Genomic DNA, 23,957 nt, shown 5'->3' on the forward strand with positions numbered 1-23,957 from the left:
AATATTCCCTGTTAGCTTCCACGGGTCTGAGCAATCACACAAAGTCTGTGAGCGTCGCTTCAAACAACGGAGGGCAACATCAATCCCAAGTGTGGCAACTGAATCATCATCATCTCAAACCTGACATCAAATCTAGTTATTTTTTTGAATTTTAACGAATTGGCTCATGTAATATCAGACAGGTTGGTCCAATATGGTTCTTTCAACATTTGGGGATGCTGACCCGTGACTTAGAATCAGCCAATCTATTTGGGAACCAATTAAATGTCACATAAAAAGTACGTGTTTACAAATTAAAACTGCTGGACTGTAGATAATCAGCTCTGTCGTGTTAGCATGTAAAGATTAGCCAATGTCCAGCTAGCAGCTAACAGAAATGTGAAATTGGAGGACACACAAACTTTAGACAAAAGTCTTGTTTGCAATTTTTTTTTAAAAGAGGTTCCATTTTGACACCGTCTTCAATCTCCTTTCTTATCACATGCAAAAAGACAAATAAGCAGCCGCGTAGTACACAAAATTACAATTCAGGGTTAATACTGGTGCTTGATATCCTTGACATATCCTTGATAATACTTGAATTTTAATGTTGTTTTCAAGGATTGAAAAGTGCTGGATTTTTGGTGAATGCTTGTAAATGCTTTTCAACAAGTATGCTTAAAAATTACGCCGACACTGCTCCCTGGGGGCTTCGCTTTGCCATTGCATTTCTTTTTCCCTTTTGATCAACGGCGGCTGGCATTAGTTTGTCATATGAAGCGTCATCGCCCCACCTATGGGTCACGCCCAAGAGGACAGATGCATACACCACCAGCTCAGTAGCCTAGATGGTAGTGTGCCCGCTTTGAGACTGGGAGGTCGCTGGTTCGCGCCTCGGCCGAGACATACCTAATTGGTATAATGGCGGCGCCCTCTGTTGGCTGCGGCTGCATCGACTCGCTACAACGGGTCAGGTGTATCGACATTTCGTTCTGTGTACATTGTTACAAAGAATGACAATACAAAGGAAATTATTATTATACCTATGCAGGGCATTACGTAATGTGTATTAGTGCAAGGATTACGTATCAATTGTAGACATTTGTAATGGGCCTTGCACAAAATTAAGTTAGTCTTTCACATTGGTAAGAAATGTAAGTTACGTATTTTCCGGACTATAAGTCTCACCAGAATATAAGTTGCATCAGCCCAAAAAGTCATAATTAAAAAGGATAATAATAATAATAATAATAAAATTTAAAATAAATATATATATATATATATATATATATATATATATATATATATGTATGTCAAACTCTGAGTATAAGTTGGATTTTTAGGGAAAATTATTTGATTAAATCCTACACCAAAACAGACATGTCATCTTGAAAGGCAATTTAAAATCAAAATAAATTGGAGAAAACTGTATATTCATGTTACACGTATGTGTATATCTTAGACATGGTTGTCAGTAACGACATAAAATTTTAAGAGTTATCCAGTTAACTCTAGTGTAAAGAGCAAACTATCAACTTCACTCCAAATCACAAAATCCAATGAAATATTCATCTTTGGTGTACTTTCTCCTGTGAACCATCCCTCCAAGACAATAGGCTGCTTCACTTCCTCTTTCCACTTGGAAAAAATTCCAACACAACAGGGCAAGGTTAAATTATCAACACAGGCCCAGAGCACCCTCTTGTCGTCAGTTGTGAAATTAACATGTGAAGTGATATACAGTATTTGCCCCTATGTCCCGGTCCGAAGCCTACGATCTGAGAGTGCCGGTCTTCTGGTGATCCCAAGAGCAAAGAAGTGTTCTGCTGGTTCGAGAGCGTTCTCCATCCGGGCACCGGTGCTGTGGAATGCTCTTCCCCATGAGATCCGATCTGCAACCTCAGTGGAAATGTTTAAATCTAAACTTAAAACTCACTTCTACTCCATAGCATATGAATAACCTACTCTTCTCGTCGGCTGAAAAATAGTCTGTGTAATATAGTGTAATAATCTGTGAAGCCCTTTGAGACTCTTTGTGATTTAGGGCTATACAAATAAAGATGACTTGACTTGACTTAACAATAATAAAAATGTACTATAATAATAATAATTTCAAATATACGTCTCACCGGTGTATAAGTTGCACCTTTCGCCAAATTATGAAAAAAAAAAAAAAAACTGAAAATTAAAGTCCGGAAAATACGGTACATTTGACCTTTTACTCACGTTTGCCCAAAATCTATCATATCCTAGTGTCTCATATTGTCTCATATTTACACAGCTATTTTTCCGATCAATATTTGTGATTTATTCAATACCTAAAATTCATGTCTTGAGAAAAGCACACGCTTTGAAAGTCCTTAAAAGATAGCTGAATTTGTCCCTGAAAACGGTGTAAGAACCCTGACAATTTTCTGATTGTACTTTGAACACTTAGTAATACTTTGAATTGCAAATGTGTGTGTTGTCTGTGCTCAGGAGCGTCCCCCCCCTGAAAAATGGGAGAAGTTGGAGTGCTCACAAGATTACCGCAATGGAAACCAGCTAAGGGAGTATCAGCTAGAGGGTATGAACTGGTTGCTCTTCAACTGGTACAACAGGTAAAAACACAGATACAGAAACGCTTACACAAAGACCCTTGCACTCATTAAACTGGGGGAATTTTATTGAGATAATTCTTTACCTAGCACCTTATTCCACTTTTCTAGCAACTTCAAGTAATCTCGACTCCTAATATTTACGTGTAACTTTTGACCTTGCATGTCTCTAAAAACACAAGATTGCTTGTGCAGGACAGCACAGCATGAAGCCAGGGTGGGATGGCTTGTCTGTGTGCCAGTGCGAATGAGTGTGCATTCGTGCTCCACAATTAACCGAAATGTAATCCATACTGCGAAGTGAAGTAGTGTTTTTTTCTCCCAATGATTTATAGACAGCAACCCTAACAAAGCTCCCCAGAAGATGGCAGTGATTACCTAAATTTAACCCAATTAACAATTTGGTAAAATTCACATAAAATCCTAATCCAAGACGTGGATGGGTGAGTGTGCGGATCCCTTAACCACGTTAATTGAATGCTGTTGTTGAACTTTTTGGTGATCTGGACGGTTATTGTCTCTTTTGAAAGGTAACTTTGTCCCCTTGAAATAATCACTGAAAATGCTTTTAACAATGAATAATCTTAGCTGAACACACAGACATTTTTATTCCCGCCTGAATTGTTTTTTGCAATCACATGCCTACAGATGAGTGTAGCATGGTCATGTTAGCTGGAAAACATCAAGTACAATAGCATTAAGCCTTACCTGGTCGCAGGTCAAAGTTGATCACGATCTGAAAAACTTCACATATGTATTTTACACCTTTTTAAGGGTATGTCTAGGAATTTCCAAAATTGGCCATTTGGAGACTTCAAAGGACTATTGACTGAGGACATCATACAGACACGTCTTTGCTTCTCAACAGTCTGACGGCCGAGTCACTATTAACCCTTGGATGCATAAGTGGGTCAAAATGACCCCTATGGGTTGTTATTCTTCAAAATATTTAAATATAAAATAAGTTGAAATATAGTCATGTTTTAGGTATTTCCTCATAAGACAGGTTCATGACATGATACCATAAGTAGCATTTATTTTTGTGTATGTAGTGGTAAGTCATGCATCCAAGGTTTAAGTACTCACAAAAAAAAACCTAGAACAGAGTTTTTTTCTTCTAAAATCGAAAATCCCATTAGAATTGAAATACTGGTTTGAAAAATACCATTAGCTTTTTTCCCCCAAAAACGTGCAGCCCAATTGTGCCTTCACTAAATGTAAAAAAGACAGATACTTAAAATCTATCAATATAAAACCATGCTCATAACATTAAACAATAATATATTATACATGTGTTTTTAGATTTAGCTTTAAATTAGTTTGGTCCAATCAGCTTTGGTCTAAACTGATCAGTCATGTGATTCGGTCGGATTTTACATCGCATGATCAGAATCAGGACATCCCTACTACAGACGCACACAGATCAAAATATATTGTACATGCACATATCAGGGTTTGTATGGGTGCTTCCATTCCTTGAAAATGCATAAATTGTTGATTTTCAACAATTTGCTTAAAAATGCTTAAAAATGTTGCCATGTTTCTCAACAAATCTGCTTAAAAATGACGCAACACTTCTCTCTGGTAGCTTTGCTTTGCCATATAATTTCTTCTTTCCTCGCAATTAACTGCAGCTGGCACTAATGTGTACGGCATTGTCCCATGCAGAGTCATTGCCCCCTATTGGTCACACCCAAGAGTATAGGTTCATGCTACACCTATGATTTGTGCAAGTGCAAGGATTTTGTATCAATTATGGACATTTATTGTCAGCCATGCAAAAAATTAAGGTAGCGTTCTTCAGTGGTAAATTCTAACAGAATAAACCTACTACTACTGAATATGTAAGTTGTATTTTTTTACCCAACTCTAATTTAGGAATGGATTTTTCTATAAAACAAATATTTGCGATTTACTCAAGATCTACAAACATATGTCTTGATAAAGCCCAAGCAAGATTGAAAATCGCATATGTAAATCAGAGATACATTTGTGACTGCAAAATACATGATTTACACCGTTTTTTTATTGTAATGGTACCGGAGATTTTGGAAAATGGTGTTTGATAATCCTGAAAAAAGTGATTAATTTTGGCCATGAAAAAGTTGTACGACTCGTATAAGAACGATATACAGAACAAACTGATTGACATACGCGACAGTTACACGTTTGCATGCACATTCCAAGCAAAGCATGCCCAAATTCAGATTCTTGTTAACGAATTCTTATTTCATACTGACCCGCACTAGGAAGAACTGCATTCTGGCAGACGAGATGGGCTTGGGCAAGACCATACAGTCCATCACCTTCCTGTACGAGATATTCAGCATGGGCATCCGTGGGCCCTTCCTGATAATTGCACCGCTTTCCACTATCACCAACTGGGAACGCGAGTTTCGTACATGGACGCACATGAATGTCATTGTGTACCATGGCTCGCAAATCAGCCGCCAGATGATCCAGCAGTATGAGATGTTCCATCGTGATGCACAGGTCTGTTTCTTCTTTCACTCTGCTTACTAAAATACATAAAATGATAACCTTAAACAGACACATTTTTGTTGATGAAGAAATTATTTTCATCTTTAATGAATAATAAATACAACCATCTAAATTAAACAGGAACAAAAAAAACACCTGCAGTACAGACATAACCCAACCTAACATAACATAACCGCTGGCTTATAATGAAGACTTCTTATTCTTGAGTAAATCAATGTGATGATTAATGTTACCTTAAGCTGTGGTCAATTGACCTATAGCTAATCCCCTCCCCCTTTATTCACCCGGAAAAATATTCAACGTTCTGTGAAGAGCGCTATGGCAAGTGTCACAGTGGGAAACATTGATGCAATACTATGTTGACTCACCTTAGAACAGATGCAAACATCCTTATTAACTTTATCCACGTTGAGTTATTGCTGTGTTCGACGCTTAACTATGTCCAAAGCAGACACTCGTCTTAATTTAGATTAGGCTAGATCAAGTAAAAAATATCCCCTTTCGCCCGGCCTCTCAGGATACCCCGCATCAGATTTGTATGTACCCCATGCACACCGTTTTTAAAGTTTAAAGTATAAGAGGAAAAAAAACAACAAAAACTGTTGAACCAGCCAGGATAGAGGGGGAGCAGGACTAGAGAGGTGGCGGGGGGGGCAATAGAATATATCGTCACCGCTGTTGAACTGGTGGATGAACCTTGTACATAACTCTAAGTAAGTTTTTGCATGTTTCTTTCTTCTTGACCTTGGGTTTAAAACAACTTGACATTCTTTGCTTCTGTTGTGTTGTCAAATGTTACAGGAGTCTGTTCACATTTACGTGAAAAATATTCTCTTTTTCTTTGGTTGTAGGTTTCTGAAAAATCTTGTGTTACATTCAAATAATTTGCAAATAATTGAAGCAAATCGTTTTGCCAACACTGTATTTCAAGTAAAAAAGCGTTATTAAATACCCTTCTGCATTTTGCAAACAACTAAATAAATCCACAAAATTTTAGTATTATTTATAAAAAATAAATACTTTTTGAAAAATGGAAATCTGATGTAGAGTTGTAAAAATAACTGACGTTTGTGGGCTGTGCAACCTTTCCAAAAGTACATATGCCAATTCATTAAAATAATAAAATAATTTATAAAACTTGCTGCACAGTTAGTTTGTAGTTTAAGATAAAGATTATTCATGTTAGTTGTTGACATTCTAATTTATTTACTGCAAAAGATTTCAGAGAGCTATAGCTAAGTTTTATTTGAGTTTATGACAGATAATCTTTGTTTCTTTTTACATTTTTAGGAATTTCATGTTTGCACCCTTAATACTAAATAACCAGTATCGGCCCTGAAAACCCCACATCGGTCATTCTTTAGTCTGTATTGTTGTGAGGAATATTATATTGTCCATCAAATGCTGTTGAATCTTTTTATTTTTTTATTTTCTTTTTTTTCATTGCGTAAAGGCTAGAGCACAACTTTAAAGATTTTTTTACTGGTGACAATAGCATGGAGTTCATATGCTCATTTTACTCCCATTTTACTATTGTAGGGCAACTCTGTGCAAAGCATTCTTAAGTTTCACGGGCTTATCACCACCTTCGAGATGGTGATGGCTGACTGCCCCGAGCTAAAGAAACTGCACTGGCGCTGTGTGGTCATTGATGAGGCTCACCGCCTCAAAAACAGGAACTGCAAGCTGTTGGAGGGACTCAAACTCATGAACTTGGTAAGTCCAAAGTTAGCGGCCACATGCATGCTGTTAGTTGGTGTGCCCTGTACAAATTGCCCCTAAATAGTTTTAAAAAGTTGATTGTACAGAACCCTTGCTACTTCAGGCTTCAGTTATCGACGGTTCACTTTTTCGCGTGAAAAAAATACATAAATAAAAAAACAAATGCTTTTCCGTACCATTGAGAACGTTTCCGCCAGCCAAGATTCAAGACAATTAGTCATTCAATTAAAAAAACAAAAAAAAAACAATGTTTCCTGCCGGGCTCGCACAAAATCACTCTTGTTGTGCCGGTTTACTGCGCGAGAAGGGTGACTGGGGGGCAGAGTAGCCAAAATTCACACCGATCAACTTGAGATCACCGATGCCAATTGGCCAATTCATGTCATAGCGTCTTTTATACTGTATTGTGACTAGACACCTGCACTGCGTTTTCTGCATCTTGCTGAGAAGAGTTTGTGTACTGCGCCTTTATCATGCCACCAAAATAATGCATCTTTCTCTCACTTTCTCTCATTCCCGTTCGGCAGGCCCCTCGCTACCTCGCGCTTCAGTTATTGCTGGTTCGCTCCATTTTTTTGGGGAAAAAAAATTATAAAAAAAAAAAGATTGACTATAAAACAACAACGGATGCTTCCCGCACCATTGAAGAATGTTTCGGGTAGCCTCTATTCAAGCCATTTGCCATTCAATTTAAAAAAAAAAAAAAAAAAAAAAAACCCAGACAAATGCAAAATAACTCTCGTCTGCGGGGGAGCGTGGGCAGATAAGATACACGCCGATCAGCCAGCACTTCTTGATTTAAGATCTCCCTTGCCGATTGGCCAATTTATATTCTAGCGTCTTTTATACTGTACTGTGACCGGACACCTGCTCTTCATTAGGCAGCATCTCGCTGAGAAGAAATTGTGTTCTACTCTCTTCGTTATTAACGATGCATCTGCTAAGCCCTTCGTTCTCTCTCTCTCTCTCTTTCTCTCTCCCTCTCCTTTCTCTCTCTTTCTTTCCTGCTCTCGCCCTCTCTTTCTCGGCAGGCCCAGCCATAAAAAAAATTTAAACTGATTTCATATACATAATGAGTTTCAATTTGTTCTCCCTCTCATTTGGTTAAGTACGCAAGTTCGCCCTAATGAAGGCCGCCAAAAAGTAAAGAGGTGCAACACTTTTCTTGGACGGTTTTGGTCCCCATAAACCTAAAAAAACGTGGGATCTTTGTATACCTGTAATTCGGTCGTTTTTCTCTAACTGTAACGGACTACAATTTTTTTCTACATTTTTTTGTATCCTAATTACATAACACCGTTACATGTATTCCGTTACTCCACTAGCCGGTATGATTTGTTTGTTATGGACACAAGCTACAAATTGAGACAGATATTCGGATTATTAGTGAATCTGCTTTATGGAACTGATCCTGCTGGTCTAAATTTCTCGCTGCTTGGGGCAGGAGCACAAGGTTCTACTCACGGGAACGCCGCTGCAAAATTCAGTGGAAGAGTTGTTCAGCCTTCTCAACTTCCTGGAGCCACTGCAGTTCCCCTCAGAGAACGCTTTTCTTGAAGAGTTTGGCGACCTTAAAACTGAGGAGCAGGTAAGGCCTTCTAAACATCATGTTGTGTCTACCACTATTATGTGAAAAAGAAAAAAGATTAAATTATTTATTACTTAGTCCCCTGAATTTTATTTCATTTTATACACATAGGTCAAAAAACTTCAGGCTATTTTAAAGCCCATGATGTTGAGGCGGCTGAAGGATGATGTGGAAAAGAATCTGGCCCCAAAAGAAGAGACTATCATTGAGGTGCTATTGGATTGTTTTAACTGATCTTCTTTTTTACCCATGCGGCCATTATTTGCTCATGCTCTCGTCCATAATTTTACAGGTGGAGCTGACCAACATGCAAAAGAAGTACTACCGGGCCATCTTGGAGAAGAACTTCTCCTTTCTAGCCAAAGGAGCCAATCAGCACAATATGCCCAACCTCATCAACACCATGATGGAACTGCGCAAGTGCTGCAACCATCCTTACTTGATCACTGGTGAGGTCTGAAGTTTAGCGAGTAGAAGTTTTTGACTTGACTTTCCGTTTATTTTTTTCATACAAAGTATGTTGCGAACAATTGTCGTTGCTATTTCGAAAACAGGTATCTCAATTTTTGGGCATTTCGTTTGTTTTTTTGCATTTTTGTACTTGTTTTATTGAAACGTCCCATTCGTGCAAAAAAGTCAAAATAAATTAGCAGCAAAAATAACTTCACAATTTACTCCCCACAATTTACATTGAAAACAGAATCAAATGCTGCAGATTCCAACAATCTCATTGTCAAAATGTGCTGCTGTGGCAGTGCCACCCCACCCTTCCCTTCTCTTGCTCAGCGAACAAAAACACTCATAACCAATGAAGCAATTAATCAAACGCGAGTGAGAGATCACCAGAGAGACGGCCAGAGTTTCTTTATGGTATAGGAAACACTGCTCTATCTTTAGTAACAATGTCCAAATAACTTGGACGGGCGGCCGTGGGCTCGAGTAAACTATATTGAACTCCTGCTGGTGCGAGTTTATGTCACACACAACAACACTGCCGCCGGGGCATACGATTGCTCAAATAAGGGGTTCAAACTCTTTAAGACCTGGGTGCATTGCCCCAATGTTTGTCACCCCCAATGCTTAGTTTGAATCTAAAAAAGGGAAGAAAGTTCAGTCCTCATTAACTGCGAGAAACAAAGGATTACAATATTTTTTTGCTCTAGTTTGGAAACTATTTTGCTTCTATACTGTTGTTAGCGCTTGTTGTCTTCTTAGGGGCCGAGGAGAAAATTTTGGAGAGCTTTCGCAAGAGCTACGCGCTGGACGCGTCAGACTTTCAACTGCAAGCTATGATCCAGGCCGCCGGCAAGCTAGTGCTTATTGACAAGCTGCTACCCAAACTACTGAGTGGCGGACACAAGGTATTGGTCTTCTCCCAGATGGTCCGCTGCCTTGACATCCTTGAGGACTACCTCATACAGAGGCGGTGAGTGTACACTGCAAATGTATGTTATTTCTTAGACACTTACTATCAGATGAGCACTGCAGTCATTGGACCAGTGCAATGGTTCAGAATCAGAATCACCTTAATTTTAATTGTATTGCTAGTCACGTCAAATTAAGTAAAGTCACATTTATTTGAATAGCTCTTAATCACAACATTTCTCGAGGGACTGCACAGACTACCGTATTTTCCGCATTATAAGGCGCACCTAAAAGTCTTAATTTTTTTCAAAAGCTGACCATGCGCCTTATAATACAGTGCGTCTTATTTATGGATCAACATTAAATCACAAGGTCTCGCAACTTACCCAACAGCCGCCGACTCGATTTTCCCCCGAACGTGGAGTAGTCCGCGGTGTATGCTGGGATTTATATACCGGCGTTTCATTGGCTAACCAATGTGTCAATCATCATTTGAATCGATCACTATTGGCTAAAGTTATTTGGAGCCTCGAATAGGCTAGAGGACCGAAACAAACCCTGCAATTCGCCGAAAAAGATGTGTCAATAATCCGTTAAATCGATCACTATTGGCTGAAGTTATTCGTAGCCTCGGATTGGCTAGAGCGCCAAAACAAACCCTGCAATTGGCCGAAAAAGATGTATCAATCATCCGTTGAATCGATCGCTATTGGCTGAAGTTATTCAGAGCCTCGGATTGGCTAGAGGGCCAAAACAAACCCTGCAATTGGCCGAAAAAGATGTGTCAATCATCCGTTAAATCGATCGCTATTGGCTGAAGTTATTCGGAGCCTCGGATTGGCTAGACGGCCAAAACAAACCCTGCAATTGGCCGAGTTTAGCAATGGCGTAGCAAGCTTAGCAAGCTTGCTAAAGTACACCATAAAGAAACATGTTTTATTAGTCTGTATTTGCAAATAATTTACTCTCCTGCATTTATTTCACTCACGGTTGTAAGAAGACCATGATTGCGTATCATTATTGAACGTGAGAACTTAGGTGAGCTATGCGGCTTTATATTTTCCCGGTATCTTGTTTTAGAACGATCTTGATGTTGCTGTGAAGAGTTGAGTGAATTAAACTCAATTCCAAGTGTTTATTGTCATATGCACAGTAAAGTTGCGAGCGAAAAGGAAAATAGAAACTAAGAAATGTTTGGCATTTCTTGAATACCAAGACTTTAACCTTCCGAATGATATTTGAAATGATGCATTTGAGTGACATCGTACGGACACCGCATCCGCACGTGTCTATGACACGTATTTGCTTCTTTGCAAGCTTTGGGAATGTTAAGGGGGTAATCAGTTGGACTGAATCATCTGACTGATTTGTCGACGTTCCCATTGTAGCGCCTTATAATCCGGTGCGCCTTATCTATGGAAGATATAGGATCAAAAACTATTTTTATAACCCGGTGCGCCCTATAGTGCGGAAAATACGGTACAAGTACACTATCCCCTGACCTGAAATCAACAAATGGGCAAGAAAAACTCAATAACCTCAACATCAGGAAAATAAGAAAACTTGAGAAGGGGCCACACAAGTGGTAATCCCACTTCCACTATGACCAGGCTGCAACAGATGCGTATAGATGCATTCAGTTGCATTGGGTAACAATACACAAGATGTTGCTTAAATGAGATTGCTCTCTAGTTAGCAAAGAAATATGATATAAAGACTCATAAATAGAAAAAATATAAAGTTTTCGCGTCTAAAATAGTACTCTACATCTGAAATAAAAACTGCACTTAGAAAATAAACATTGCACTTTAAAACTGTTTCACGACTGTAGTTCATTGTATTGATAGCTTTGGGGAAAAAGCCATCCTTCAGTCTGATGGTACAGGCCTTGTGGGATCAGAACCGTCAGCTCTCTGGTAGCAGCTCGAAAAGATAGTTGCCAGGGTGTGATGAGTCTTTCAGAATGAGTTTAGCTCTTCTGAGGGAGGTTAGAGCTGCTATGTCCTCCGTGTTTTTGGGCCGTGTTTATAATCCTCTGCAGGGCTTTCCTGTCCGCTGCAGAGTTTTCTGCGTACCACGGCGTGATGCAGTACATTAGGATGTTCTCTATGGTTGCGCTGTAGAATTTTACCAGCAGCTGTATGTGATCCAGTGAGTTTGGTCTGGTTCGTAACAGAGCATAGTGGCAAAACATGTAGAGCAGTACAGGAGGATGAGTTGAACAATGCTTTGGTACAGAGGTAACAGGAGTTGAGGTGCAAAATATCGTAAGTAGTTTCATAAAAGAAAGCCACATGTCAGTGGCGCTATGGCTTCGCATTTGACGCAGCATTGCCCTGGTATTTCGCTGAGCTTAGTTTTAGCTGAACTTTTCCAAGCCTCATCTGTTGCACTCAACGAATGGGCGGGCATAACCTTATTTTATTTCCTGAACTGTTAGTTTTTTATTTAAGTGAAAAATTTGTCATGTTAGTTGCGATATTTGATTTACTGTAAAAGGGTTAGGGTTTGATGCTAACAATTGGTATCAGTATCAGTCCTGAAAAACTCGGTTGGCCCTTAGTAACGATATTGACTAATTTTATCAGGGCGGATCGGTGCAACCTCTACGGTCATGCGGACTCTGTACCGGTCTTTCGTGGTGAAGAAGGAGCTGAGCCCAAAGGTAAAGCTACCTAGCCTGACCCATGGTCTTTAACTGTGGCTTATGACTGAAAGAACAATATCCCAGATACAAGCGACTGACATGAGGTTCCTCCGCAGGGTGACTGGCTCTCCCTCAGAGATGGGGTGAGAAGCTCAGTCATCTGGGAGGGACTCGGTATAGAGCCGCTGATCCTCCGCATTGAGAGGAACCAGTTAAGATGGCTCAGGCATCTGATAAGGACGCTTTCTGGTCGCCTCCTCCGGGCATGTCGCACCAGCTGGAGGCCCTGGCGATGACAAAGGACACGCTAGAGAGACTATGTCTCTAGGCTGGCCTCGGGATCGTGTTGGATGAGTTGGATGAAGTCACTGGGATAAAGATGTCTGGGCTTCACTGCTATGGCTGCTGGCCCCGCGACCCGACCTCGGATGAGAAGAAGATGATGGATGGATTACATATAATTTATGGATCTTTATTGTACTTGTAAAAACTAAGATAGTGTTTCCCGGTGATAAATTGTAATGGGAAGAAATTCCTGCAATTGAAAATGTAAGCAACATATTAAATATATACAACATTTTTACCTGAAACATGTATGGGAAGATATTTGTCTCAAAAATATGTGCACACGTATTATTCAGATCCACAAATATATTTGCAATTTACTTAAGATCTCAAAATCATGTCTTAATAAATGCACAGGCGTGATTAAAGTAAATAAGTAAGTATAAGTAAAGTAAGTAAATTTTAGATAAATTAGTGGCTCTGCAAAATACATGATTCACATCAGATTTCTTTTTACGATACTGGAGAAATTGGGAAATTGGCTTTGAAAGCGCTTGAGAAACCTTGTGTATGATCCCTGCCAAATGATACTGTATGTGGACCATACAGGATTTCGGTACCTACCTCATGACGTCACTTTGGTTCACAAACATAAAACTAATTCTTGGGTGAACATTTTCTTTGCAATTATGTGTGTGTTTGAATTTAGTTACACGTATGAGCGCATCGACGGACGAGTACGTGGTAACCTGCGTCAAGCGGCTATCGATCGCTTCTGTAAGCCGGACTCAGACCGCTTTGTCTTCCTGCTGTGCACGCGGGCGGGCGGCCTGGGAATCAACTTGACTGCTGCTGACACTTGCATAATTTTCGACTCAGACTGGAACCCACAGAATGACCTGCAGGTAACCAACTCAACTTTCATCAGTAAATTTAAAGCAAGCATTAGACAGGGTTTGTACGGGTGTTTTAAATCTTTGAAAGTGCTTAACGTTAAGTGTTGTGTTTTCAAGGTCAGGAAAGTGCTCAAAAATGCTTGAAATTGTTGGCATTGCACTGTTTCTTGGCAGTTTGACTCAATAGACCACGAAATAGAGAATTCTTTAAAAAGTATGTGAAAACATCGCCTACATGCCTGCAAAACAATAGAATATAAATAGAATGAATTATAAATTTAAATAATCACAGGTCGACCAAATATTTAGGGGAAAATACAAAACAATTTGATTTTTACATTCTGAACAGATTTAAAGTCAAACAACAATACAAAATCCCTGAAAATGCAAAACAATGATTAAATGCCAAAAATGACAAAATACAAAATACACCAATTAAAATAAGTAAAGCAAAAAGCAAAAGATAAACATTCTCTTAAGATTGAATGCACTTTGCTTCAGAGCAATCAATCTCATTAAATTGAGTCAAAATTTGCGAGTCCTTGTGATGAAGGGTTATACAAATAACAATGACTTAAACATGACTCTTTTTCTGCTCTATATACATACAATACTTAATTTTTTTGTTTTCCGTCTTGAACTCCATTATTGACCTTCAGAGCTTTTTCCGTGCTCCTCTATCACCACCTCATTCGTTCTTTCTCTCACTCTCTTAATCAAGACTCTTCCATAAAGCTTACACAGACAACAAACTGATACCTCTCGAATTGCTACATTCATACTTATCACCTTTACCCTTATAAAATGGCACCACACATGCACTACACCAATCAACAGGAACCACACCACTTAAAAAGCATACATTCAACAAGCGCACTAACCAGTCAATCATAGCTGTGCCACCTTTTTTCAGGCATTCAACAGTACAACCGTCCAACCCAGGTGCCTTCCCCCCTTTCATTTCTTTCACTGCCTCTTGCACCTCCCATGTTTCCACAGGCTTCACATTTAAATCACCCAACATGGGCATTCCATACCATCGATTGCCTCGACTCTCACTTCTCTCCCATCCTCCACATTTAGCAACTCCTCAAAATACTCTGCCCATCTCATCCTAACTTCACTACCGCTAACCAGCAATCTATCACTTTCTCTTCCTTTCCAGACTCACTGTTTCTTACTCTTTTCGCTTCTTTTCAGAATACTTTTCTCCTTTCCTCAAAGTTCACTCCTATCTTTTGACACCATTCATCATTTGCTTTCCTTTTCGCTGCTTCCACTGCCGCTTTTACCAACCTTTTCTTCACTTTATATCTTTCATACGCATCGCCACTCTTATCTTGCAGCAACTCCTCAAAGGCACGTCTCTTTTCTGTCACAGCCTCTTATATCTCATCATTCCACCATTCACTTCCTTTCCTAATACCTCGACCAACTTTTCTCATTCCACACACTTCTTTTGCACTTCTCAACACTGCCTCTTTAAACCACTTCCATTCAATTTCCACACTCTCCATTTCTCTTCTACTAACCCGTTTATTCTCCCCTTTATGATCCTCTCTTTAAACTCTCTTTCCTTTTCTGCCTTATTCAACTCTGACATTTTCACCTCTTCCCTCACACTCTTCTTATAACTAGCCCTCCACGATCCATCTATTCTCAGTTTTCCTTCCACATAAAAATAATCAGACGTACCACTCATTTCACCTCTGTAAACATGCACATCCAACAATCTACTTAACATCCCTCTCTTAACCACTACATAATCCATCAGTGCTCTGTCCGCCAACTTGCCACTATCCACACTGACAAAGGTATACTTATTCATGTCCCTCTTTTTAAACAATGTATTTCCAATCACCAACTCATTTTCCACACATAACTCAATCAATTTCTTCCCACTCTCATTTCTTCCTGGTAATCCATATCTAACAATCACATTTTCAACCGTTTCATCACCCACTCTAGCATTCAGGTCACCTAGTATTACCACTTTCCACCCTTCTTTCGCACTTGCCACACATTCCTCCAGAACTCCTCTCTCTCCTCAGCGCTTCTTTCTGAACCAGGTCCATATGCACTTATAAACATCCATACTTCTACACCCCACTTCAACCTCACCCACATCAATCTGGAAGCTATCGCTTTCAACTCCACCAGTTTTTCCTTTGCTTTCTCACTTACAAACACAGCCACTCCTTCTCTAGCATGTCCACCTGTAACTCCAGACCTTCTACCATACATACCTCCAAGCTGTAATTCACCCTTTCCTTTCATCTTTGTTTCACTCAAGGCTAACACTCAACTTTCCTTTTAGTCATCATCCTTCCGATCTCCATGGCATCCAGGCATAAAATATCAATCATAAAGTTAGCCTGTTTATTTTGGGACCAGTCCCTCAAATCAAGTTGATTTGTTGGGTTCAGGCTGGTTCGGGCTGTTATACCCGCAGCCTGGTTTGGGTTGGCCTGGATTTTTAGGCCCGATTTTAACACTAGCTGGCAATAAACCATTCCATGCCATAATGTATAAATATGTTTGACAAGGATTGTCCCTTAGTGCTAAAACATGGAATTCTCTGGGGCCCAGTACCGGTCAGCAGCCTGGCGGTTGCTGCCACTGATTTAAATAAGTGACTTCTTTCCCTTTTCTGTCTAACGCCACCAGGCTCAGGCTCGCTGCCATCGCATCGGCCAAAGCAAGGCCGTGAAGGTGTACCGCCTCATCACCAGGAACTCATATGAAAGGGAGATGTTTGACAAAGCCAGCCTCAAACTGGGCCTCGATAAGGCCGTCCTTCAAGACATCAACCGCAAGGGCGGCCTCAATGGGGTGAGTCATGCTCAATGGATTGAGCTGTTAGAGCAGGGGTTGGGAACCTAAGTTTAAACTTTAATTGACTTTCAAAATAAGGAGAGGAGTCATTAATGGATTTTGAATGCTGAGGTCTTGAGTTTTTCCTTGCCCTCATGTCAGTTTTAAAACAGTGGACTGTGTTCTGTACAGCCTTTTGAGGCGTCTTGTGATTAAGGGCTATACAAATAAACAAGACTTGACCTGAACCAAAGAGCCATAAAAGCAAACATATATTGATGTCTTTTTTTTTTTTTTTTTTCAATAGAGCCACACCAAATATTTTTAACAAAATTCAACAAACATGCCAAACCCGCTCTACACTCAAAAGCAAAATTCTTTAGCACATTTTATATCACAGCGTGACGTTTCATGATTTAATCCGATCAATTAAATAATACTAATGCCAGTGTCTCATGAATATAAAAATACCACTTAAAATTTGTCTCCCTCCCCCGAGCGAAGTTTTTTTTTGTACACAATTAATAGAATACTGCATCCAACTTTGCTTAATTTTCATTGTAGGCAAATAGAGCGGATATAGATGCATACAACATGTGTTGAATTCTTCATAAGGCTTATATCAAGCTTTTAATTATTTTTTAAAGGTTCCAATACAGCTCTTTCAACATTTTGGGTTGCAGACTAAACCACTAGGGATATAAATGAAACTGTTGACAACTCAAAAGGCAGTGTGCCTTATCTCATTATCACACAATGTTTATTTTTTTTCAGGACAACCAAATTACTTTCCACGATGCCTTTCCCCCAATTCAGTTCAGAATCTTAGTGTCTTGTATTTCATTGGTTCCCTACCATTTCTCGACCAGGGACTAGTTTAATTTCTGACAATATTCCCGCAGCCCGGCCCAGTGATAACATCAACAATTTGGTACCGTGACTAAAAATAGTGTGATGATGAGATTAAACCATCTGCCTTTTCATTTGTCGTCTGTATTACCAGTTGTCTAGTGGGTGGGATCCGGCGCACTCTCTGCCCTGATCCAGGTTTGATTCCCATTGCATCTAATGTTATGCAATTGTGATCAGTGATATATTCCAACTTATCTATTAATGCCAAATACAGTTCTTTCTCAGTCTTTGAGCAACTGTAGCCCTTACTGTAGTTTTAATTTCGTGCACCTTATAATCTGGTGCACTTTATAAATGAAACGGCCATATGTTTCGGGGTGCGCTTTATAATCTGGTGTCCCTTACAGTGTGGAAAATACGGTGATCTGAAACTTTTATTTCAACATACTTTTTGTTGTTGATTCTCAGGACACACAATAGTATCTTGGTCATAAGCCGTTCAATTGTTTCTACTGGATATTCATTTCCTGTCCTTTAGAGTTCATAGAGTATTAACTTACGACACGTTTGAAGCAGGCCTGTAACGTGGGTTTGGGCTGGGGTTGCAGGTGCAGCAGCTATCTAAGCTGGAGCTGGAAGACTTGCTGAAAAAAGGAGCCTATGGCGCTCTGATGGACGAAGAGGATGAAGGCTCCAAGTTTTGCGAGGAGGACATCGACCAGATTCTGCAGAGACGTACGCAGACCATCACTATACAGTCCGAGGGCAAAGGGTCCACCTTTGCAAAGGTATGCACAACACTGCTTTCACTTTTTAAAACATTTTAAACGGCCTTTATTTATACAGCCCATTTCAACAGTCCTTTCGGTGTACCAAAGTTCTTTACAGTAGATAATAAAAGGGAAGAAATAAGTAAAAAACAAACAAAAAAAAACAAAACAATAAAAGACATTAAAAATACATCAGGATCGAAAAGGGTAAAATAAAATTAAGTCATCCTAAAGAAGTGTGTTTTTAGCCAGGATTTAAAGAGGCCCAGGTCACAAATGAGACGCATCCCGACGGGGAGCTTTTTCTAGAGCCTGAGGGCAGCAACACGAAAGGCTCGGTCACCTCATCGTTTATATTTTGACCTGGGCAAGTTTAAAATCAATTCTAAAAAGGACAGGGAGCCAATGAATCCTGGTGTTTGTTAAGAGGGGCAGCAGCGTTTTGCGCAAGTTTAGACGACTTTAAAGATGACTGGGAGACGCCAACATAAAGTTCATTGCAATAATCTATCCTTGAGCTTAATAAGGCATGTATAGCTTTCTTTAAGTCAGGACAGCTTAAAAACAATTTAACTTTTGCTAGAAGACGACCCTAAAAGAAGCTCATCCTGACAACATTGTTGAACTGTTAGTCAAACTGGCGGTGACTATTAAAGTCACACCCAGGTTTCTGAGTGTTGAATTCCTCTTAGAAGACTGGGTGCTGAGGCCGGGGCGTCATGGTATCCACAAACATGATGTATTTTGGGCCAACCACTGCTTAATATCAACAATACATTCAAAAAGAGAACATTGATCGTTACTTTTTGGCTTTACTAGTAGATGGATTTGTATGTTGTCTGCATAACAACGTAAAGAAAGGTTGTGCCTGGCAATAATTGACCCAAGTGATAACATACAACAAAAAGAGTATAGGGCCAAGAATAGATCCTTGTGGAATACCACAGTAGAGATGGGGGCACTGGAAGAGGACAGGTCACTAAGCGTGACGGAGAAGGTCCTACTGGATAAATATGATGTTAACAGCTTTAATACAGTGTCATGAATGCCGACATGATTACTTTAACGTGTCAAAGGCTGCTACTCCTTAAATACAATCACAAAGAGCCATTGGTCATTCCTAGATTTGGACATTTCCCTGTGTTTTGCAGTTCCAAGATGTTCATTTGATATCTTGTTCATTGTGCTGGTCTCTCTTGGTTTACATCCTTAATTATCGGTCTTATGATGCAATAATGCAGGGTTATTGGTTCAAACAGTCCATCTACAACTTTTATTGATCGTACAAATACGTTTTTGATAGGCCAAAGATTTGTTTCTCTAATAATTATGCAAATGCTATATGACTTGTTCTTTTACGTTTTTAATAATTGTTTGGTTTAATATATTAGGATTATATGTGAAATATTTGTCAGTCCAAAACATTTTCAATTTCATTTTACTGCTCAAATATAGTCATGAACATGTTTTAGTCATTTTTTTTCTCCTACTATACCAGGCTAGCTTCATCTCATCAGGCAACCGCACTGACATCTCTCTGGATGACCCCAACTTCTGGCAAAAGTGGGCAAAGATCGCTGAAGTGGAGATTGATTCGAAATCAGAGAAGGTATGAAATCATAAAAATAAGGAGTTACCACTTTCAGAGTTGATACGGGTGCTTGAAATACTTGGATTTTCATGAATTTTAATGTTGAGTTTGTAAAGTTTCAAAAGTGCTTGAATTTTGGGTGAAGTGCCTGAAAATGTTTGAAATTTTTGCCATGTTTCTCAGCAATCTGACTAAATTGACCACACAATAAAGAAGATGAAATAAAACAAGTTTGCCTAAAAATCAGGCCGACACTGCTCTTTGGTGGCTTCATTTTGCCATTGCATTTCTTCATACCTTGAGTAACTTAAGAGTGTGTGGCGTTATAATGTCAATCGCTATAGGCCCCTAGTGTTGCGCCGAAGAGCCCCCTTTTCTTTGTTTTTAAAGTGCGATGTAGCCAAGCTGCGCCCACGTTATTGAGGCAGAATGGCGAAATTAATTATCTATCTATTTTCCTTGGTCATATCACTCAAGAGGGGTGACCGACAGCAAGACACACACATACAATAAGAAGGGAGTTGAATGTTTTTGAGATAAAGTGTTTGAGGACTATGCTAGGAGTGACAAGATTGGATAGACTGAGAAATAAAATTGTGAGAGACAGAACTGGAGTAGTCGTGGAATTGAGCAAGCGTTTTGATAAGAGAGTACTCGGTTGGTTTGGACACTTGGAGAGCTTGGATGAGGAGCGAATGTTGAAGAGGATCTACAGAGCAGAAGTCAATGGAAGGGGACCAAGAGGAAGGCCGCGATTGACGTGGATGGAAAATAAAAGGGAAATAAAAAAAAAAAACACACAAAATTTTTTGAACCATGGCCAACCCAATTGCCCAAACACCCAAACAAGTTAGGCACCTCGGCACCCAAGTCGGTCATGCTTTCGTCCCTCCAGATGAAACAGGACACCAGAAAGCGGCCACGTCACTCGGGTCGGGTGACACAACACACTCTTTTGTTCGACAGCAGGGCCCGACAGCTTTCACTGGTTTAACCCTGCCGCATCATACGGGTGCCCAGCCCATCCTTAAGAACGCGTCCACAATCCAACTATCCTTTCACAACACCTCTACACTCCTTTCTATCACCAACAAGAGCTCTAGCTTCCATTATATTTAGACCTCTTTCCTGCAGTGCACTCATAACAACATCCAACCACGTCAATCGCGGCCTTCCTCTTGGTCCCCTTCCATTGACTTCTGCTCTGTAGATCCTCTTCAACATTCGCTCCTCATCCATCCTCTCCATGTGTCCAAACCAACCGAGTACTCTCTTATCAAAACGCTTGCTCAGTTCCACGACTACTCCAGTTCTGTCTCTTACACATTTATTTCTCAGTCTATCCAATCGTGTCACTCCTAGCATAGTCCTCAAACACTTCATCTCAAAAACATTCAACTTCATTCTTAAATATGCGTTCAGGCTCCGGCGGAATTCATGTCGGCCCATTACAGCCGAGTGACAGAAAAAGATTATCATTGTTGTAAAAGATCTTTTAACTTGGCACCAGTAGCAGCAAACTCATAGTCTATTGTAGGCATTGGTAGCAAACGCTTATAATTCCGCAACACTTCTGCTACTTACATTTACTTAGGCATTCGACATTCTAGTAAGTCTAAACCTGATCGGCCCGATTATTTACCAGATATTAAGTAGTCACCACAAATACTGACATTGTTAATGCTGTCCTCAGTCCAGTCAGTTCTTTTAATGGCTAGATGTCACAAGCTCCTATGTTGCTTTTGAAAAAGCCTTTTTTTTCTCTGGGAATTGCAAAAAACTTGTGTTACTTAAAATTGCTATTCGTGCACTTAAACACACAATAGCTGGGCAAGTTGTTTTTGTAAATTGCTACTCTAAAGACCCAATTCAAAAAATAAATAATCTCTTGCTCCATTCAAACTTGTACTGATACTTGTGCCGTTTTCATGTCTGCTGATGATGTAGGCTGGAAAAGGGTCTATATGGGCAGAGATTTGTCTCAAAATCTTTTACACCGGATCCACAAATAGATAGATAGATAGATAGATAGATTTACCATTATGTTTTCATAAATAAACACGCAACATTAAAAATCACATTTCTAAATCCCTATAGATTTGTGAACCTACAAAAAACACATTTAAAGATTTTGGATCAATTTGAGGAATGCTCAGAGACTTCAAACAACAGGGATAATGATTGATTCACGCTGGATTCCTTGTTTTAATGATACTGGAAAAAATTGAAAATTGTCTTTGAAAGTGCTTTGAAAAGTTTTTACATTCGGCCATCAAAAAGGTGTACAAACCCTTTTCTTTACTAAATAATGCAGAGGAATTGGACTTTCACTTCTATAGCGCATTATAAACAAGAGGGTGGCGCTCAAGGCGCTTAACAAAGTGCCACACCCTCCCATTCACGTATACATTTTTAAAAAAACATTTGTTTGCTGCTGCCATGCCAGAGAAAATAACGTCTTACTCACGCACAAATCAATATATTGTTGTGAAAAGGACACAGCCACTGAGTCTTGACCAAGCGCGTCTTGCATATGGGCAGGAGTCACTGGTGATTGACACACCCCGTGTTAGGAAGCAGACGCGCCACTACAATTCTTTTGAGGACGATGAGCTAATGGAGTTCTCGGAATTGGATAGCGACTCCGAGGAGAAGCCGTGCCGCACCCGCCGCCTGGGAGAACGCAACCGCCGCTACCTACGAGCTGAATGCTTTCGTGTTGAGAAGAACTTGCTCATCTTTGGGTACAACCTTTACGATTGACATTTTGGTTAATTTAATTAGTGCAACCAAAGTTATGTATTTTCCGGACTATAAGTTGTTGTTTTAGTTTGGCCTTGGGTGCAACTTATTTTCCGACCTATATGTGCGACCTATATGTAAAATTATTAACACAGTAATACCGGGTACAGACACTGCCCTACTTACGAACAAGATACGTTCCGGACGATCGTTTGTAAGTTGAATTTGTTCGTAAGATGCTTCAGTGTTATATTTTAGATGTTTATGGTTTATATAAGTATGTTTAAGGCTTGTATAAGTTACCTGTATTGTTTTGTACTAAAAAAATAAACATTTGATAAAATAATAAGCTCTATAAAGATAAATAAAGTTAATTTTAACTTAGTTTTGGAAGATAGGCTTCATGAGTTTGGCGACTTCTTCCTCTGTGGTAGAAAATGGCCGGAAAAAAGCGATCCAACCATTTTCTCAACCGCATCAAGCTTTCTTATTCCACTTTCATTTCAAAAGAAACGGCTCGCCTCTTCTTTACACTTTACACCAACCATATTGAATGGATGCACGAGATGTTAAACAATAAAAATGTCAAAGTTCTTAGCGCGCCGGATATACAGTGTAGTTTACACGTGTGGTAGATGGTGAAGCAATTATTGGAGACCGACACCCACATCATACATAACCCATCGGTACCCTAATTCATTGCCCCGTTGACAATTGAAACTAATAAAGTAATGCTCACAGGCTTCAAATGTTTTTTAATAGGTTTCAGATAACAATAAATACTTTACAAAATTATTACTTAATATATACAGTCTGTGTCATCAAAGTTGCTGCCACTTTGTGGGTATTTTGGAGAACTACTTTGATTGAATTTAAAGAACCGTGATTTAAATAGCGCTTGCGCCAGCTCCCCCATGGTAATAAGAGGGTTAATTAAAAATTAGGGGTACGCGTTAAACACGAATGTTTTATAAACGAATGAATAGGGTTATAAAAACTATTGAAGATAGTGACGTATTTGATGTTGGCGGTGTCCACAGGTGGGGCCGTTGGAAGGACATCCTCAACCACGGTCGCTTCAAATGGCATCTGACAGAGCGAGACATGGAGGCCATCTGCAGGTCAGCTCAATAATTTTCATCTATGAAGGATGAGAGATATTTCAGTGTTTCCCATACCATTGAAAATTTCTGGCAGGCTGCCAGAGTCTAATTGGTCTTGCCACGGTGTCTCATTGACTTGGATTATTAAAAAAATATATACATACATATATATATACATATATATATATATATATATATATATATATATATATATATATATATATGCTGGACTGTCTCAGAAAACTAGAATATTGTGATAAAGTTCTTTATTTTCTGTAATGCAATTAAAAAAACAAAAATGTCATACATTCTGGATTCATTACACATCAACTGAACTATTTCAAGCCTTTTATTATTTGAATATTGCTGATTTTGGCTTACAGCTGAAAAAAAAACTCAAAAATCCTATCTCAAAATATTAGAATACTTCCTCAGACCAAGTAAAAAAAATAATTTTATAACAGCAAAACTAAATCAAACATTTGAAAATGTCCATTGATGCAC

At 39.4% G+C, this 23,957-nt stretch overlaps 1 protein-coding gene across 4 annotated transcripts in view; it reads left to right on the plus strand.

Moving 5' to 3' along the window:
* Positions 1-23,957, plus strand: part of chd6 (chromodomain helicase DNA binding protein 6) — a 137,533-nt gene that overhangs the window by 43,135 nt on the left and 70,441 nt on the right. For all 4 annotated transcript variants that reach the window (XM_088337463.1, XM_088337464.1, XM_088337467.1 and 1 more), the window contains 13 exons: positions 2,458-2,579; positions 4,826-5,069; positions 6,618-6,794; positions 8,245-8,388; positions 8,500-8,598; positions 8,681-8,837; positions 9,604-9,814; positions 13,395-13,590; positions 16,249-16,413; positions 17,856-18,035; positions 19,516-19,626; positions 22,150-22,352; positions 23,391-23,471. In XM_088337463.1, coding sequence (XP_088193589.1) covers positions 2,458-2,579; positions 4,826-5,069; positions 6,618-6,794; positions 8,245-8,388; positions 8,500-8,598; positions 8,681-8,837; positions 9,604-9,814; positions 13,395-13,590; positions 16,249-16,413; positions 17,856-18,035; positions 19,516-19,626; positions 22,150-22,352; positions 23,391-23,471 — 2,090 coding nt within the window. The remainder of the gene's footprint in view (positions 1-2,457; positions 2,580-4,825; positions 5,070-6,617; positions 6,795-8,244; positions 8,389-8,499; positions 8,599-8,680; positions 8,838-9,603; positions 9,815-13,394; positions 13,591-16,248; positions 16,414-17,855; positions 18,036-19,515; positions 19,627-22,149; positions 22,353-23,390; positions 23,472-23,957) is intronic.

The sequence above is a fragment of the Urocampus carinirostris genome, chromosome 6 (assembly GCF_059441175.1).
Source record: "Urocampus carinirostris isolate Australia breed hairy pipefish chromosome 6, RoL_Ucar_1.0, whole genome shotgun sequence".
Classification (NCBI taxonomy): Eukaryota; Metazoa; Chordata; class Actinopteri; order Syngnathiformes; family Syngnathidae; genus Urocampus; species Urocampus carinirostris.